We start from the raw sequence: 20,256 nt of genomic DNA on the forward strand, positions 1-20,256 counted from the left end.
TAATTACAGGAGATAGCAGTCCCACGGGGGCATGGACCTGCCAGACCTCTCTTACCCCTAAACCACTGCAGGCTGTGATTCCAGAGAGGAGGGGGAAAAAGAGACCCTGGCAACCAGGCATTCAGCAGCTGGCCCCCGGGCTGTGCGTTCTTTTAAATACTCAGTGTCTGGAAAAAATGGCGCCATGCTGGACTGGTTCCTGGGAAGGCTGGACTTCCTTGTCCTAAAATGATAATTGTGACCAGATCTGTGACAAAGAGGGACTTAATGGTGAACTGGACCCTACCCTGGAGAAAGGGCTGGAGATTTCTCTTCTGGGTCTAAGGTTTCACTGAGTTTGATTCTAAGTAAGTTGGAGATTATTGTGAATTGGGAAGAATCAAGGAAGGACTTTGTGTGAGGGAACCCACGCTGGGGTCTGATGGGCTCATGGTCTGGGTGAGCCTCTCACAGAGGGATACAGATGGATACCTGGGGTACCCACCTCGCTTGACCCCACAGAATGTAAAATATACTCCATGATTTCAGAGAACTTGGGAACATGATGGAGGGAAGAGAAAATTTCAGCTCAAGTCTGGAGACTCGGGCTTTGGCTCAATGCCTGGCTCATGGGTGAGAAGCCTGCATCTCTTATCTAGGGCTCAGTCTTTCCACAGTTGTCACCTAGCTGGCCCAGACCGGGTTCCCACCCCTTGTAGCCTCACCATGAGGTTAGTTTGTGTCACTGGGTTGGGATCTATATTATGTTATCCTCTTTTTGGTTATTTGGGGTCTGGATACTTGCCTTTATGGGATAGAGAGGCTCGGAGAGATTATGCACCTTGCTCAAGGCCACAGAACTTGGAGCACCAAGGTCAAGATCGAAACCTAGGTTTCTAATTCAAGATCCAGTGCTCTTCCCACAAACCAGGCACCTCCCGCCTGCTGTGTCTCAGATCCCATGGCTCCATAAGCCAATCAAACCCCATTCTCTTTGAACTCCGTTTTGGAGTTCATTAAGCTGAAGGAGGTCATTTAAGGAGGGTAGCTTTATCATTTTATTTCATCATTTTTTTACAAATCAAAGAAATACTGGCATTTGATTTGAAAAGCCAAATAGTACTAAAATGCTTATAAAAATTCATCCAATCTCTTAAGCCCCAGCCCCATGGCCTCTCTCATTATCACTTCCCCAGAGAACAATGTAAAATTACTTGATCTGTTTCTGCTAATATGTTCCTTCACATTCTGAAATAATGTGCATATACTACTGTCCCTTAACGCACAGATTTTAGACATTGTCCATTTTGGTTAATTAGAAATTTTAGTTCTCTTACACCCCCCTTCCTTTTCCCTTCTTCTCAGAATAGTTAAGCTTGGTTATATCAAGACTAATAAGCTTTTCTAATGTTTCTGATGAGTAGGAAGAGAAGAAGCTGAAGAAAGATGGAGGACCTGCCTGGTTAAGGAGTGCTGAGCTCTCTTGGGGTGAGGAATATCCTCTGAGTCCTTCCTTTGTGACATTTAGGGTCACCTCTATGGTGATCCCAGGCTATATAAGCTACCCAGTGCATCCCTGCCCTGCCTACTTCTGGATTTAACAAGCCAGCTCTCTCTACAATACCTGTTCTTTTTTAGTGTCAAAAAATATTATTCTGAAAGTGGCTAACACAAGGGAAAAAATTAAGAAAACGCAGAAACTATAAAGAAGGATACATGTAGCTATTATGGGGACTAGTGGAACACAGTGGTTAAGGGCATACAAGGAGAGTATCCAGCAGACCTGGGCTTCCATCTTGGCTCTTGCTGCCCAGTAGCAAGGAGACCTTGGTCAAATTCTATGGCAATACTGGCTGCTTGGTTTTGTTGTTTGGATTGAATGGTAGAATATATGTCAATCACTTAGCCCTGGCTCATGGTTAACTCTCATTAAATGTAGGTGAGGAGGATGGTGATGATGGTGATGATGATGAAGATGGTTGCTGAGTTCTGCCTGGTTGAGTCTACTTGTGATTTTATTGGTCAGTATTGACAAGTGTGCAGGTAAGGATGACTGCGCGTGTTTTGTACTTTACAAAGTAAAATATTTACCTTTTTTCATAGACTTAACTTACTTTTTAGTTGTTCTGAGTCGGGGTTGCTAACTGCGCTCCCTGGAATTGTCATTTTAGGAAGCAACATGGGTCATGAGGAGGGAAAGAAAAGCTGAGGTGAGCAGATGGGGCTCTGGTTCCCCTCCCCTGCTCTGTCATAGCAGCAGCTTATTAATCAGTTCTGTGCATTGGGCTTCCATACAGGTGTTTGTTGGGAAACGTTCTAATTTATTAAAACGCAAGCACATGCTGCTCTAACACCTGATAAGATTCTGTTCAACAAACCTTGATGATGGAAGGCTTCAGACACATTGTCTTCTTTTGAAAATAGGCACACATAATTTATATCATGTTTTTCACTTGGAGAACTAAGTGGGAACTTAATCATCTACCACAGTCCAGGGTTCTCAAGGCTTTAGACATGTTATAACAGAAAATTGTTAAGAGACCAAAGATAGAACACAAAAGTTTTATGTCCAAGCAGGGGATGAGGTTCTGGAGAAGAAAACAGGTAAGGCTTTTAAAGCCTGCAAGTGGCAGACTACCCTATCAGAGGAAAGCAGAGTCTCCAAGTGAGGCTGATGGGCCGGAGATGGTGGGTTTAGTTGGTGTGGAACCTTGGGTTGGTTGGACACGTCTGCTGGCTTGGAATATGGTGCCCAGGGGTATCTTTTGAGATGAGGTCCCACTGACAATGATGGTGTCTCCTTGCCTATGCCATTCACAGGGCAGCCGCCGTGTCTGCAGAGTAGATGGCCAGGGCAGGTCTGATCCCCTGGTTCACCTTACAGTGGGACCATTGGCATGGGTGAAGACGCTGGCACATCACTCTCATTTTTTGGTGATCAGGACCTCCTCTCTGTTTTGCCTCCCAATAAATACAGCACCAAGAACAGCCTAAAGGACTCTCCCATCTGCTGTTTGTTGTATTTTCACAAGGTTCACCGTCATTAAGAATGAGCCCCTCTTTATTGTTTTGGCTCCAAGATCTTCTCCCAGGCAATGGCTGGAAGGTGGGAAGGTGAGGCGCACTGTAAGTGATTCTTTTAGCAATCAGCAGTTTTAGCACCATTTGTCACTGCTTTCAATGGTACTTGGCATTTCAAATCCTGAACCCCTGCCGAGTTCTGCCTTGCAGACCTGTTCCCTTTCAGCTCCAGCATTCTTACTGCATTTCTATTCTAGGCTGTGGCTTCCCCTTCTACACTTGTCAGTCATCATTCCACTATCTTCCTCTTGTCTTCAAATTTCTTGAAAACCCTTATCCATGGATAACCTTCATCCTATCTTTTACACCATGGCATTTTATAATTTGGTTAGTGCTTTGTTGTTGCTTAATTGTGTGTGAGGAGGTAGGAAGGAGACAAGCACTAGTAGGCAGCCTGTCACTTGACCTGGAATAGATAGAGCCAGTTGTAGGTGAGGAAGCACTACTGGGATTTCATTAGGGTCTTCTCAATTGGAATGTATACCTGGAGGGTGACTTTTCCCTCTGATTTGAAAGAAAGGCAAACCTGGGCAGTGGAGAATAAGTATAGGCCAACCAGTGTATTCAGGTGAAGGGAGTCCTGGATCTTTGACCATTAATCTCTGAGCCCAGGCCATTCCCCAAGGCTGTGCAGACAGCATCGGACAATGCCCTCCCATCTCCACCCTCAGCCCCACCCATCTGCCTTCCTACCCTTCTCAGACATCACCAGCGATTTCATGGAGGAGGGCCTAGGGGTTCAGAGTCCTCCACTGCGCAGGGTCCACAGCCCAGTTCTGACATCAGAACAGCCATCCTGGCCAGGGCCAGGGCCTGTGCTGGGGGTGGCTGGCTCGCAAGCACTCCCTGCTTGGTCTTATGGTGTTCCTTTCATATGATGCCCTCCAAATACCTTTTCATTGTAGGCTCATTGCTTTAAACATGTTTGCAATAATATACAGAGTTAGAATAACTGTCCTCCCCACCCCACTCTATGCTTCTGCTTCTAAAGCAGGAGTAAGCGAACTGCTCAAGGCAATTGGATTGGGATAACAAAACCTTTCCAAAGTGATGTACTTTTTTGAGATATGGTGCTTTAGGACCTGAAGATGAATTGAGGGAACCATTTCCTCAAAAAGTGCTTTTCAGCTGTTCAGTCATCAAGAGGAAGTAGGCGGGGCAGGAAGGGGGTATGCAGAGGTCCTAATTGCAGATTAAATGGCCCCCTGGCTTCTTGGGCCTGCCCTGCCATCACCCAGGCCCACATCTGGTCAGCAGGCCTCTAAGTGGGAAGACAGAGGCCCTTCTGAGCATAAATACTGGGGGTGGGGAGCAGGCAGGGGTGTTTTCTTTGGCAGGGCATGCTCCGAATTTCCACATGTCTGGTTCAGCAGGTACTTGGCTCCTCCTAACTTTGGGGGTGCAACGGGAATCTGGGAGCCTGTAGACTTTCCAGAACGTAGCTCTAGATTCTGGAAAAGGCATCAGGGCCATGCCAGGATGGGCTCCTCTTTAAGTCATCCTTCTGGGCCACAGGTACCTTGGTCCCTGAGTCTGGGTCTTTGGATGCCAGCGTGAGAAGAAGTCCTGATGGCTTTCCTTGTCAAGCCTTTAAGTGTGGCAACAAATGCAGTTTGATGCTAACCAAAAGGATTCAGGAATGTTTCACTCCTGTGAGTGGATCTATTACTGATTTTCTTGGGCTTTTATTGTCCCCACCAGCCAGCCTTTCAGCCTACCTGTACTCTGCCTACCTACTCAGGGCCAAGGCTGTTCTTTCAATGACAAGGGGGAAGCTTGGTTACTTCCGCATTGTCCCAAATCCCCATTTCATGTCATAGGATCATAAAATAGGGGAGCCTAAAAATACCCTTTAAACAAGCAAGCAGCTACTTGAGAGTTACAGGCAGACAAAATGCCTGAAAAATGACGGCAATTTGACATCCATGCCAGTGAATGACTTACAAACTAAGAAATTGAATCTTTTGGACTTCAAACTCTCCTGGGCTTAACAACAACAACAACAACAACAACAAAAAAACACACACAAAAACTTTTCATTTTAAAGTTTTAAGCAGAGCTCAGTGCTTACTATTAACTTGGAGTGGCTCTTTTCTTGGCTAAGCATTATAAAACCTCCCATATTCGAAGGTCAGTTATTTGGAAACTTCAGCTGTCCAAAACCAAGGCAAGAACCTGGAAGTAAGCAGCCTGTCAGTTGCCAAAATCATTGACATGCATTTCATATATGGAAACCCAGGTACTTGACTCGTTTCACACCCCCTACCCTGGAGCGCGCTCTCAGCGTATTGGCCACTCTGCTCCACCTTTTTTTTTTTTTTAAACACACAGTTCTGATGAATTCTATTATCTGGTTTACTAGCCTACAGAAGAGGAGGAGGGGTTGCTGCTAGAGGCAGACACATTTAGAACAGAAAGGAGTGACAGCTGATAGGTCAGCAGTGGGACTAGAGGCCCCCAAATTAAAAAAAAATGCAGAACTCAAAAGTATGGCAGCTCAGGAATTATGACCCCAGTATAACAATAAAAACGGGAGAATATACACACATGCACACTTGCTTGCTCATGTACACACATACATTTTTTATTAAGACTGGAAAAATATACCATGGTTTGTGATTATGACCTCAATTTCGTAAAAAGCATAACAAATTATACACATACTTTTGAAGTATGGACAAATGCACCCACAGTTTGGGATAAATGAATTCCCACTTGTCTCATGTATCCAGAATAATAAGGGAATGGGAATTTGAAATATTTTAATATGAAGTTAACCTACGGTCATATATATTCACCCTTCCCAAGGTGTTTTCTTGGAATACCAGCCCTGTGATATGGTCTTCAAAAAAGTGAATTGGACACGCAAGTTTGGGGAAAGCTGCAAGTTGTATCCTCCTGTTGGAGATTCATGATGCCTGTTGATATTTTGAAGGCTCTGTGAAACTCTGTGGTGAAGAAAACTTGTTTACCCTCGTGTAATCCAGTATGTGACTCAGCATTCTTATAATTACAATTACTCAGGCAAAACAGGGAATTTGTTGGTGTGGGCAACTGAACAGTCTAGAGGCTTATCTGTGGGCTTTAGGCACAGCTGAATCCAGGGACTGAATGCTGTAATAGGGGCTTGCTCTTCATCTTTATTTGGCTTCATTCTTTTCTGCATTGCTTTCTTAGGCAGGCCCTTTTCGTGTAGTAGTTTCCAGCAATTCTGAGCTCACAACATCCTTTTAGCTAAAAGCCTTTTCCTTTCCAGTGGTTCTAGTAAAAATTCCCTGAACTGAGACTCTTCTGCCTGGCTGGAGTCTCATGCTGATCCCTCTACTGATCCCCATGGCCAGGCAGATAGAAAGTACGCATCGTCCGGGCCGGAATCAGGGTCCACCCCTGGCTCGAGCTGTGTGTATGTGTGGGGTCAATCCCATACGAACTACATGAACTGTGGGAGGGCTGGCGGGTGGGGTGGGTCCCCAAAGGAAAACTGAGGTGTAGTTTCCAGGGAAGGGAGGGATAAATGCTGAGCAGGCAGAAAAAACAGTTTCCAACTCTGACAACAGAGCCCTTTTATTGTGTAAAACCTACTGGAACACACATGAGGAAATACTGCCAAGCAATCATCATACATTTTTTCCCCCAAAATAAGTTTAGAATACAATAAAATACACATGCATGCAAACATGTGGTTGAACCTTGCTTTGATTTAGAAACCTCAATGGATCCTGCAGCGCCTCAGAGTCAACTCTGCTGAAACATCCTGGTCACTGACGGTTGAAATTGGTGGGCCTCTTGGTAAGTGGGGGGTTATGGCACAGCCAGAGCACAAGGCACAGGAGCCTGGGAACGTTCATTGACTGGACAGGGGACACAGGCGTGTATCTCCTATGTAGTGGAGTGTTCTCTCGAGTTCTAACAGCACCAGCACATGCCATCTCACTTAATCTACACACAACCCTCTCCGTTGTTTTATCTTCCAGTCCACGTGGGGAATCGAGGCTCACAGAGGTTAAGCCACTTGGCAAATTCTTTACAGGCTTGATCTCGGGGCGTTGCCTTGAGTATCTTCACTCCAATTGGGAGGGCCTGTGCAGGCGAAGAAATTCAGCTCAGGAGTGAATGATCCATGGACGTGGCACCCACCTGCTCTGTGCCCTGGCACTGTGACATGCTGAGCTCCAGCTATGGGACAGCTACCTAGGTGACTAAACAACTTTATCATCCTTCAATTGACAGAGCTAAGTCATCTCCTGGCCCTTTCAATGTTACTTAAAAACGATGGTGGGGGTTGGGGGAGAAGAAAACTAAGCCCATGATACACTTCATTACCATACTCCTTGCCTTGAGTGTTAAATATTTCCCAGAGTTGCTCACGTGGTAACTAAGCTGTTCACAGCTTGTCTACTATCCTTCATGGGATTTGTAATGAGGTCAACCCCATCACAAAGACTTGGCAGTGGGCTGTTTGTCATCTTGGAGAAAGAGGCAGGTTTCCCAGGCAGGTTTTCTGGTCTAAATGATGACTGTGCAATCTCTCAGGTCCTCCTAAACATTCTTCTTAAACAAACAGTATTTATGTTCGTCAGGAGAACTATTCCCCACTGTCTGCTTTCTCTTCCCTTACCTAAAACTGCACATTGAATTTCTGTTTACACACATATATAAACCATGTATTTAGGAGCAGCCTGGGAAATCCTTGGTTGAAGATGGATTTTGCCTTTGGAAAACACAGAGGTGAGTGACATCTGTATATTGTGTTATCAGAAGCGTGACACGTGGTTGATTCGGACCAGGTGCTTCACAGAATCCATCTGAGTGAAGTTGTAAACCTCTAGTTGACAGGCAAGGTGACAGCCCAGTTCTTGTTAGCAGAGGCTTGATTACCAATGCCTGCCTTCCAGTTTAGCGGAGGCAAAAAACAGTGGAAGACCTTGGGGTGCTATGAATATGAAGCTGAGGTTTGGCCAAAGATAACACTCTCTGATCAACTCATACACATTTGACCGGTGAAAGCAACTCTAAGTGGATGGGATGGGTGGGTGGGGGGCAGACAATCATTTTAGCTTAATCTTAGGGGATTGACAGAATTCACTGGGTATTCAGTTCTTTACTGTTTACTTCAGGGCTGGCATCATTACCGATATTTTCCTAGCTGGCAGTATGTGACATGAGTGATAACCTTCCCTGATTTAACTCACATTCAATGAATTCTGAGTCTGAATGCTGAAGTCTTTAAATCATAGCTGGTTCATTGAACAAAATGAGTGATACAGGGAGACAAAACCAAGGGCATGTGACCATATCTTTTTCCTTAATTTATCCTTCCTTGGGTTAATTCACCAAACAGGTCAGTTTTCATTAGATTATTTCCCAAGAGCTTCATCCTTCTCTGTACCCCACCATTCCCTTAGCCTTTGGGGATAAATTTGCCTATTTTGGGAAGCCCCACTGATTAGAGATCTAACTTGTCTCCTTTTAGCTGAGAATCATTAATAAAGTTGGATTATTTCCTTTGCATTTATTTGCAGGATGAGGTGAAGGGATAATAGTAAGCTGTTAATGAGAAAATCTACCATTTGGTAAGTGAGATATCCTTAATTTTAGCTTTTACTTTTATATTTGCTCACGAATGAGTATTTTTTCCATCTCTCTCTCTCTCTTTTTAGTTTTTTAGTAAATCAAAGGAAATAGCAGCCATGTGTACGTTTAGGTATTTTTGAATTGTGATGAGGCTGTACATTGGGATTATAAAATAACATGTCTTGGGAGGGATTTTTGGAAGTTTGTCAGTATTTTGTTGAGTCTTTGACTGGGCTACATGGACTGACCTGTTTTCTTCCAAGACGCAGAGCTTGGTTTATTACCGCCTCCCTTGCTTACACTATTGTGTAGTATTGAACTTTTAAGGAATGACTGATGTCATCCATCAAAAGTCATTGGGGAGAGTCTTTCAAAGCTGACAATGGGAGGTAATGTGACATTTCTGCCAGCTCTTGCCTTCATCTCCCCATCTCTTCAAGGTAGCTTGGATGATTATAATAGCAATTAACATTCATCGAGTGCTTCAGCAATATGCCAGGCACCCTTATACTTCCTCAGCATGTATTAACCAGTAGTTTTCTCACAACAACTCTATCCTGTGAGGTATCCTCTTTGTAAAGGTGTGAAAGCTGAGGCATAAATGACCTTTGGTGATTGTTGACCATTCTGGTCTCAGTTGACTCCATATTTCTTGGGCTCATCTTGTCAAAGTCCTGGAAACTTCTGAGGCCAATCAGGGGACTCCAGTGGGGGGAGTTACAACCCCAGGACTGGCCTGTGGTTAAGGTTCCCAACTTTCACATTGTGGTTGGTGGCATCTTGGTAGGAATCTCTTTACTCCCTGCTGAGCTCTGTGATTTTGGCTGGACCTATTTTCATACAATTTACTTGAGCCCTTCCCACCATTTAGTCTTTCTGGTTTTTCTTTGGCATCGCTGACTCATTCCCTGTCCACTGGGGTCTCTGTAGGACATTGGTTGCTGATATGTGAGTATTTATAGTTCTAGCATTGGCTTTTTCTTTAAAGCAAAATCTAAAATTCCTAAGAAAATAATTGGAATTACTGGAAAACAGGCTGATGGCTTTCAGGCTGGGGTCCTCTGGAGCGTCGCTCACAAGGGTTCATGTATGGCCATTGTCTGGGCCTGGGGACATGTTGCCCTTTCACCAGAGCCTGGTTATGAAGAACTCTACAGTGTGCTTTCGTTTTTTTGGAACTTCCCATAGTAGCTTTATTTATATTAAAATGCTTTAAAAATAGGGAGCGCTGAGCCCTAGAATGCCATAAGAATTGATTTTAAGAGACGAGAAAATGACAACTCCAGTAAAATACCCCAGTCATTTTCTCCCAACCTCCAAGCAGTAGGGAAGAATGGTGCACACCACCAAGGTGGCCACTCATGGTCAGCTCTCACACAGAGGAGCTGGAGACAGCACAGTGGGTAAGAGCAAGGCTCTGGCCAAAAATCCAGAGTACTCGAGTTTGAATCTATTCCACCAGCTGAATGACCTTGGGCTTCTTTGGGCCTCTGCATACCCATATGTAAATGGAGACAATCATAGGGTTGGTGTGAGGATTAAATGCAGTAGTGATCTATAAATGTTAGTCCCTATTGATAAAAGAGTACATCCAGAACTTCAGCACACAGCTACTTCACACTGTACACTGTGCACGCAGGAAGCCTGCATCTACCCCGAGATGCCCATGCTTGCTTTTCTGCCTGAAGGTACTGTGGCTCCCATCTGCCCACTTCCCAGGGCTGTAAACGAGATGACTGTCAAGGGTAGCATAAAGACTGAATATGTGCACATCTCCAAACGTAGCTCCTCTGGGTCCATTTACAAAGCTGGCCCTTCCAGGCAGGAGCCTCCAGCTCCCCATGCAAAGCTGAAAACTGCAATTGTTCCTCTTGAGCCAAACATACACAAGTGGCTGGGAACCACCCTCACCCTGTGCACAAAACAAGATGGGAGGGCTGAGCTTAAGAGAGACTCAGACAACACGATTTAAATAAATAAGCTGTATTATCTGTACAAAAAATATAAATAGTCTTGTGTTTTAGAGGAGGAAGTGCCTCCTTCCACATTATTCAGCAACCCTGATAATCTTGGGGTGCTGTGGTGTCACAATTCACAGAACAAACAGTAAATGAACATTCATGTCATGCAAGGAGCACACGGCTTCCCACCCCAAACCGAGGTCCTCCAAGCCTGCTGTGAAACCCACTTTTAACAGCTCCAACCTGACACGTGGCAGAGCTGGAGAACACTGCTATGTAGGAAATGTGAATATTGGACACTGGTTTTCAATAGATATTGAACTAGTAATAACCAGCCACATTAGTAGTAGTATGGAATTTGTCTTCTTCATTCCATGCGTAACTATTGTGTCACAAATGAATCACCTCTTATTGCCCCATTACCCCATGTTAACTTTTACAATATATTCTGTACACAGTGAATGGATCCAGAGTTAAACACCAGGTTCTATTAAAAATAGGAACAATACAATAATCACCAATGAGTTTACAGGCACACAACTGCAGGAAGTTACTAAAAAGTCCCCCAAATATTTTGTTTTCTGGATGACAATGTACAATTATTAATATTGCACTTTTTTATACAAGAAATCCTAATAAATATTCACAAAAAGATATACAGACATAGAAAACATTCTATTTTATTTTAAATAAACATTACATTGATTTTAAGTAACATGATTTTTTTAGAGCCCACATTTATGGTGAGGAAGAAAGAGACCCACCTAATTGTCCATAGCTCACCTAGGGAGGACACAGCTTAAAGTTGTCTTCCCCTCAATTTTTACTTCCAGGCTGGCTGGAAAATGCAGCCCTGATGTCAGTGGTGGCCCTGGAGTGAGTGGCACTTCACAAGCATGTATGTGAGGGGGTGGTTTATCTGAGGGGTGAGTGACTCTGGCCACCCTGCCAGGATTATGAAACTGTGGCCACGCGAGGGGAGGTGGCCAAAATCACTTGTCCAAAGCTACTTGATGAATAAGCAATTTGCCAAATAGTCCCAAATTTTCAGTTTTGCCACTTGACTTTGCTGAAGCTGTCTTACTCTAGCTGATGGACATTGCTGGTGCGTGTGTGCTGCTTTACCTGTCGAATTATCCAAAACTGGTATGTGTTGATTTCTAGTAGTTCCCTGTACGTGGGGGATGGGTTGAAAAGCCTTTGAGGACTGTCTTGGGAGCTTTAATTATCCTTTGGCTTTACCACTGTGCCCCACCACGCCCCCCCCCCCAATCTGCTATATAAATAGGAGTGCAACTTTCCCTGTGGTTTCTGGGAGGGGCCCGCACAAGCCCGCTGTCCCACACCATGCCCCAGCCAGCTCTGAAATGAAATGGTTGCTATGACCCAATGGATTCTCTCTGGCAGATTGATGAATGGATTTGTTTTTGACAAATTGACTCTAGTCCCTGTCCCTTAAGTGGGGCAGAAAAGGCTATAGAGGCAGAAAACCCAGCCTATTCACGCTCAAAATGCCCCTGTCCCACATGGGCAGTGAGTTCTAGGCTGGGGGACTCTAGATTTAGATGATGAGATGCCCGGGTGGTTTTGCTACAGGTGTACAGGCAGAAAGTTCACTGAGACCCCGTGAAGGCATGTCTCTTACCAGAGCCCCTGCCCTCTGTGAGGGCAGCAGAGCTCTGAGCGTCCCCTCCCCTGAGCCTAGAGTCCCCACCACAGGCACAGGGTTCAGAGCCCTTCTGTGAGCCTCCTGCCTGCTCATTCCTCCCCTGTCTTCACATCCCCCAAAAAGGAGCACGCACAGGCTCCTTTTTGCTTCTGTTTCCTTCCCTCGCTACGTCGTTTTTCACATCGTATGCTTGAGGCCCTACTTACATTGCCCCTCCTTTACCCTACGTGTCCATGATTTGAGTCTCGTCGCTCTGTGTCTCCCACCAGAAGCACTGAGTGCTAGGCTGCGTTCTGCCTCAGCATGGTGGTCCCCACCCATCCTGCTGGCCCTTTCCGAGGCTCAGGGGCAAAGGAGGAGGCAGGGATAGCACGCTCCTGCGTTAACAGTGTGCTGCCAGGAAAGACAGTCCGTTGTCCAAAGTCTGGACCAATGCTTTACAAACTGTCTGGGAACCTGCCCTCCCGCCTGCTGGGAGCTCTGGCTCCCTGCTGTCCCCAGGGGCTGTGCCTGCCTCTTTCTAGGTCTCCTCGGGACCCAGATTTGTGGGGAGGGGGCTCTGCAAGGGAGCTCCTGCTGTCTGGCCTGGTCTGCTCTGCAACCTCCTTTAGACTTCCGTCCTTGTCCTTGCCCAACATTCTGTCCTGCATCTAACTGAAAGAGAAGACATGCTGAGGTCCTCATGTTTGGGGGGAGTGGAAGGGGGTTGGCTGGAGGGTGTGTGTGTGTGTGTGTGTGTGTGTGGGGTTGGGGTAGGAAGGGGAAATAAATAAACCAAAGAAAGCTTAAGTTCTGTCCAAGGCGGTTGCGTGAGTCCTTTGTGCGGCCAGGGTAGAGTTCTTCCCTGTGCCCTGTCTTCACGCTTTGCCACAAGTTCCACAGCAGCGAGACTTGAACTGGCTGAGTTGGCAGAGTTTCAGCTGTTTCACCTTCTCGCAGTACCTGGTGGTATCTCTGCACTCCACTGGGAAAGGAGGAACAGGGTTGGGGAGGGGGACAGAAAGGAAATGTGAAACACAGGCTAATGGCTGTGGCCTACTGGGTGCTTCCTGGGGTCCGTCTTGGGCACTGGCCTCCTGTGCTGGAGGGGCCACTGCTGTCCACCACCTCTGGGTGGGCCTTGCTCTGGTGGAGCTCAGCTACTTGCCCCCCAGGCTACCAACAGGCTGCAGCTGCGGGCCGAATGCTGGGGCCCAGCCTTGGTCCTGCTCGGCTGCCTTTCTGATAGTGCCTTTCCTTCCTGAGGGTGCTTGTCATCTCTCTCTCCTCAGGACCGTCTCACCTCCTAGCAAGCTTGCCTTTCCCGTGGTATTTTAGTCAGTGACTGTTCCCCTTGACACGGTTCCCCAAAGGACTACATTCTGCTCCACTTCGAGGTAGCATGATGTGAGGCGCTGGTTGATGGCCTCGTCCTCCGGAACATGAACCTTCCTTTCCCTGGGAAGCTTTGTTTCCTTGTATTCCCCACCTAAGCCCCTCTACTCCTTCCCCCTACCAGGCCTTACCAGAGGACCATGGCGTTCTAGTTCAGTGCTCGCTCCAACTACATGCTTCTCCAGTATTGCGGCTGACTTGGGTTGTGGACATCTGTGATTGACAGTGAGTCTGAACTACTTTCACTCAACATTGGTACTGCGTGTGGGGAGCTGCTGCCTCAAAGATGGGTCAGCACCACACAGGAGGACAAAGATCATTCCCCTGCAGGGTTGAGAAAGCAATGGGGGACAATTTGCCTCTAGGGCATCTGCCTCAGTAGTGGGAATCTGACGCTTAGTGAGGCCCTCTCTGTTGGGGAGAACAGCACTGCAACATTTTCAGATTTCCTGTTCTTTGCCTCATGCTTTGTCTTCTTTCCTGTGGGGAAATGCCTCGATTTGTTTTGGGTCCAGAGGAAGGAAAAATAGATTCGCACCCAACTGGGATACAAAAGCTGGTGTTGATCTGAGGGGGCTCAGACCTGAGGGAGGATGGAGAGAACGAATGTAGAGCCCAAGGGCAGGTGCTCCTGCCCAGTCTGGTCGGTGCCTGTGGGGCTGGGGGTGGGGAGGGTGGCAGTCAGCAGGTCCTTTTCTCTGGAAGTAGAGCCATGACGGGTGCAAGGCCAACTGAGTGGATGGCACTCTGTGTGCTGCTTAAGTGTGAGCAGTGTTTTCTTTGCAGTAGCCTGGCCCCCAGGAGCCACTGTTTAGTTGTCCCCTGTGGGCACCAGCCCAATGACTGCAGGTGAGCTGGAGGCTGATTTCATCCAGCACTTGGCCAACAGCACCTGGCTCTCTCAGGGCTAGGATGGAGCCCTGAGGGCACACCCCGCCATCTTTTGTGGCCCAAATATGTATACACACATCCTTGCACACATCTTTGCTGGCCTGCCTGCACCCAGGAGCCCCTCTGAAAATACCTAGCTCCAGCCCCAGCTCACAGTCCTTGGGAAACCTGATCTGATGCCCTGTGCTCTGATGGCCCTCTGCACCCGGTGCCCTGTGGGGAACTTGCAGAAGGCCCTTTGGGGTTGGAACATACTGTTTTCACATGGGGTGATGTTGCAGCGCTGCCAGTTGGCGGGCCGGGGCCCCCAGGAGCACAGGTGCTCAGGCACTGCCTTGCTGGTGCGGGCATGCACGCACTCCACACGCCGGGATTGGAAGCCATAGTTGCCGCAAGTCGCTGTGCACAGGGTCCACAGGCTGACCCTCCAGTGTACGCTGCAGGCTTCTGACCAGCAGTTCTGGGTGCTCACAGGCCTGCAGGAGGAGCGTGGCAGGGTTAGGTGAGCGTCTGCCTTTGTGGGGACCGGATCGGGGGGCTGGTGTGAAAACAATGCTGCAAACCCAAGAATGCTGGGCAACTCAAGAACTTCCAGTGCTACCGGGTTTTCCCGAAAATAAAACCTAGCTGGAGAGTCAGCTCTATGCATCTTTTGGAGCAAAAATTAATATAAGACCCAGTCTTATAGTAAAATAAGACTGGGAATATACTTAATCTAATCTAATCTAATCTAATCTAATCTAATCTAATCTAATCTAATCTATAATATAATATAATAAATATAATATAATATATAATACTGGGTCTTACATTAATTTTTGCTCCAAAAGACGCATTAGAGCTGATTGTTCGGCTAGATCTTATTTTCAGGGAAACAGGGTACCAGACCTGGGTTCTGATCTCTGCTCTGTTACTGAATGACTATAAGATTTCAGAAGGCCACTTCCTCTCCCTGGGCCTCTGTCTACTCATTTTTTCAATGTCTGCATCACTGGGACTGGAGAATAAGCTCTACTTAGGGTGGGGCCGGGCAGAGGCAGAGCCTGGAGCCAGTCTCAGGGGCTGGGGCCTCGGCTGGGTGGTGAGCCCTCACCCAGGGGGACATCTACAAGAAGGTATGGCAGGAAATGGGGGCTGGCTAGGAATGATAGAGACCCAGGATAAGGGCCCTCATCTCAGTATAACTTCTAGAGGGGTGAGGGGCTGGTAGAACCCTTGAGATCTGGTGGCTCTGGTGGCCACTTTGTAGGCCTTACCTCCTGCCTGCCCTTGGGCTAGTCTCTTATGGTATCAGCTTCCCTCAGAGGAACAACACCTTATGTACTCTTCATCTTCAAGACAGGAAAGCCCAGCCTGGCCCATTTGGCAAGCACAAGGCCACCATTGAGCCTTCTACCTCTGAGGAGGCCAGTGGCCTGGGGATAATGGAGGTGAAAGGGTAGGGCATGTGACCCCTGGGACTGTAGGAGATTGGCTGAGAAAGCATTCACTCATTGCCATCTTTCTGTGCTATTGACACAGGAGCTGGTGAAAGGAGGTCCATGGTTTTCTCTTACCTTGGTAGGGCACTGCACTGCTCTGAAGGTAAGGTGATACCATCCCTTGTCTGGCAGAAGACTTGTCTGTGTTGTACAGCTAGGCGAGGCCCAATGCAAGGCCCATTGCACTGGGAAGCAGAGAAAGGTGACACGTGTGAACAAAACTAGACTTAGGTATGTATAGTTAGTCTCTGCTTACATTCTCTTGGTATGTGCTCATAGAGATTGTTAAGCTTTTCCTACAGTTGGCAGAGCCAGACTCTATCACAGTAAATACCCTTGATAACAACAATGTCTGTAACATACAAAGGCAGCAGGCCCTTTGCCGACATCTGCCATTTGGGTAAGAAGACAGATATCCCTAGAAGTCACTTTATAGCCAAAGTCCTTAACTTGGGGGTCTTTTGACTCCCTAGGGGTCCACAGAAAGCCGTTAACCCTTAAAATTATAAGCAGACATCTTATGTTTTTTGACCTATTTCTAGCAAGAGGCTCTAGCTTTTATCAGATGCTCAAAGGATCTCGAAGATTAAGAACCACTGAAAGAGAAGGATTTAATGTAAAAGTAGTCATCCTAGGTCAGGCAAGTATGCCCAACGCCAGTTACTGCTCCTCCTGCTATAGCTGAGTATAACCCAAGTCTTGTCAGTCTCTTCTGTCTGTCTGACCAAGTGATGCTGGAAGGTGTGAACTCAGAAGACAAAGAGATGGGCTCTGAAGGGTCCAGTGTGATACTATTGTTTACAAAGACACGGGAGGGTTAGGGAAAATGTAAAAATGCCCCTTGACACCAACAAGTGGGAGATTTTTTAATGCGATGAAACACACATACATAATTTGTTAAAATTTACCATTTTAACGATTTTTATGTGTATAATTCGGTGGCATTAAATACATTCATATTGTGGTACACCATCACCAATGTTCATTTCTAGAATTTGTCATCATCCCTAATTAATTTCTGTACCCATTACATAATAACTTCCCATTACCCCTTTCTTCCAGTCCCTGGTAACCACTATTTTTTGTTTCTATGACTTTGACTACTTTAGGTACTGTCTTTCCCTGAAAATAAGACCTAGCCAGACAATCAGCTCTAATGTATCTTTTGGAGCAAAAATTAATATAAGACACACTATTATATATGATATGATATGATATTATGTTATACCTGGTCTTACATCATAGTAAAATAAGATCAGGTCTTATATTAATTTTTGCTCCAAAAGATGCTTTAGAGCTGATTGTCTGGCTAAGTACCTTATGTAAAAGGAATCATACAGTATTGTCCTTTGGTGTCTGGCTTCTTTCACTTCAATTTATGTTTTCAAGGTTCATCCATGCTTCAGTATATATAGAATTTCTTCCTTTCTCTCTCTCTCTTTTTTTTAAAGGCTGGATAATACATCATTGTAAGTATATACTACACTTTGTTTATCCATCCACCAATGGACATGTGGGTTGTTTCCATTTTTTGGCTATTGCGAATAATGCCGCCATGAACATTAGTGTACAGATATCTGTTCAAGTTTCTGCTTTCAATTCCTTTGAGTATATACCCAGAAGTGGAATTGCTGGCTCGTAAGGTAATTCTGTGTTTAACTTTTTTGAGGAACCGCCATACTGTTTTCCACAGCAGTTGTACCATTTTATATTCCCACCAAGACTGCAAGGGTTCTAATTTCTCCAAATCTTTGCCAACACTTATTTTCTGTTTTTTGATAATAATCATACTAATGGATAAGTGGTATCTCATTGTGGTTTTGATTTGCATTTCCTTCATTACTAGTGATGTTGAACATCTTTTCATTTGTATATTGGCCATTTGTACATCTTTGGAGAAATGTCTTTTCAAGGCTTTGTGTTTTATTCTTAAGTTGTAGTTCTCCTCTGTGTATTCAGGACATTAATCCTTTATCAGATTCATCATTTACAAATACAGTTGAACCTGGAACAACACAAGTTTGAACTGTGCGGGTCCATTTATACATGGATTTTTTTCAGTATATACCTGTACTGTTTTTGGTCTGTGGTTGAGCGTCTATGGATGTGAAGGGCCACTGTACGCATCATTCTATACCATTTTATACAGGAGACTCGAGCTTCTGTGGATTTTGGTATCTGTAGGGAGTCCTGGAACCAATACCATGTGAATACTGAGGGACAACTTAAGTTTTTGGGAGTCAAAAGTTATACACACATTTTCGACTGCATGGGGGCGGGTGCTCTTAACCCTGGTGTTATTCAAGAGTCAACTGTGTTTTCTCCCATTCTCTATGTTGCCTTTTTTACTCTGTTGATAGAGTCCTTCAATGGAAGGAAACGTAATTTTGATGATGTCCAGTTTATCTATGTTTTCTTTGTTGCCTGTGCTTTTAGTGTCATATCCAAGAATTCATTGCTAAATCCAATATTATGAAGTTTACCCCCTTTGTTTTCTGCTAAGAGTTTTATACTTTTACGTTTCAGTTTTTGATCCATTTTGTGTTAATTTTTATATATGGTATAAGGTAAGGTCCCAACCTCATTCTCTTGCATGTAGATACACAGTTTTCCCAGCACCATTTGTTGAAAAGACTGTCTTTTCCCCATTGAATGATCTTGGCACATTTTATTTGACCATATATGCATGAGTTTATTTCTGGGCTCTCTGTTCTATTCCACTCCATTCCATTGGTCTATATGTATTTCTATATGCCAGCATTATACTGTTTTGATTACTATAGCTTTGTAGTAAGTTTTGAAGTCAGGAAGTATGAGACTAGCAACTTTGTTCTGCTTTTTCAGGATTGTTTTGGCCATTTGGGATTCCTTAAGATTCCATATGAATTATAGGATGGATTTTTCTATTTCTGCAAAAAAGCTGTTGGAATTTTGATAGGAATTGAATCTGTACATCACTTTGAGCAGTACTGACATCTTAACATTGTTTTCCATCCGTGGACATAAGATGTCTTTTTATTTATTTGTGTCTTCTTTAATTTCTTCTATCAGTGTTTTGTAGTTTTCAGTGTACAAGTCTTTTGCCTCCTTGGTTAAATTTATTCCTAAGTATTATTTTTGGTGCTATTATAAATTGAGTTGTTTACATTTTCTTTTCAGATTGTTCACCATTTGTGTACAGACAGAAATGCAATTGATTCTCCCCCCCCTCCCCACACACACACAAGCCAGGCTCTTTAGTAATAGAAATCCTCTATAACTACTTTTTTAAATTACAAAATCAAACACGCTCGTTTTAAACAAATGCAAAACATTACGGAAGCGCATGATTTACGAACTGAGAGGCCGGTAATCCACTCCCAGAGGAGTTGAATTTGGTAATTCTCTGGTGTCTGCTTCCAGATTTCTCTCCATGCCACCAGAGATCCCATCTGGCATGGCAGGCCTTCCCCAAGGGGCCAGGATAGGAACATCAGGCCGGAAGGAACAGGGCTGGGCCCTCCGCAGCACCGCTGTGCCCCACGCTGCCTTCCCGGGGGTGGCCGAGCTGGCTTGCACCAGGCCGGGCTGGGCTGGCTGGGGCCTAGGTAAGCCGCTACAACATGAGACTGATGGAAGGGATCCCGTGCAGGTTTCAGACAGGTTTCCATTACCTAATGCAATTGATTTTTTATGCACTGATTTTATATCCTGTAGTTTTGTTGAATTTATCAGCTCTAAGATTTTTTTTGTTGTTGTTGTTACTAGGATTTTTAGGGCTTTTATATATGAAATCATGTAATCTGTGAACAGAGATAATTTTACTTCTTCCTGTCCAATTTGGTTGGCTTGACTTTTCTTTTTCTTGCTCAACGCTCTTACAATACTATGTTTAATGGAAGGAGTAGTGGACATTGCATCCTTGTCTTGTTCCTCATCTTAGGGGAGAAGTTTTCCGTCTTCACCATTGAATATGTTGTTAGCTGTGGATTTTCATATATGGTCTTTATTATTTTGAGGTGATTTCTTTCTTTTCTTAGTTTGTTGAGTTTTTTTTTTTTTTTAAATCATGGAAGGGTGTTGAATTTTGCCAAATGATATTTCTACATCACTTGAGATGACCATGTACTTATTTCCCCCTTCACTCTGCCAATGTAGTATGTTACAGTGATTGATTTTCATATGTTGAACCATCTGTACATTCCAAGAATAAATCCTACTTGTTTGTGGTGTACAATCCTTTAATATGCTGCTAAATTTGGTTTGC

General features: G+C 45.1%; 1 protein-coding gene across 2 annotated transcripts in view; it reads right to left on the reverse strand.

Moving 5' to 3' along the window:
* Positions 1-10,609: 10,609 nt before the first annotated feature.
* Positions 10,610-20,256, reverse strand: part of ADAMTSL1 (ADAMTS like 1) — a 385,708-nt gene continuing 376,061 nt past the window's right edge. For both annotated transcript variants that reach the window (XM_081066820.1, XM_081066819.1), the window contains 3 exons: positions 16,086-16,195; positions 14,785-15,005; positions 10,610-13,228 (listed from right to left, as the gene is read on the reverse strand). In XM_081066820.1, the coding sequence (XP_080922946.1) occupies positions 13,122-13,228; positions 14,785-15,005; positions 16,086-16,195 (438 nt within the window). In that variant the 3' untranslated portion in view covers positions 10,610-13,121. The remainder of the gene's footprint in view (positions 13,229-14,784; positions 15,006-16,085; positions 16,196-20,256) is intronic.

This window comes from Rhinolophus hipposideros, assembly GCF_964194185.1.
Source record: "Rhinolophus hipposideros genome assembly, chromosome: 11".
In the NCBI taxonomy this organism is placed as follows: domain Eukaryota; kingdom Metazoa; phylum Chordata; class Mammalia; order Chiroptera; family Rhinolophidae; genus Rhinolophus; species Rhinolophus hipposideros.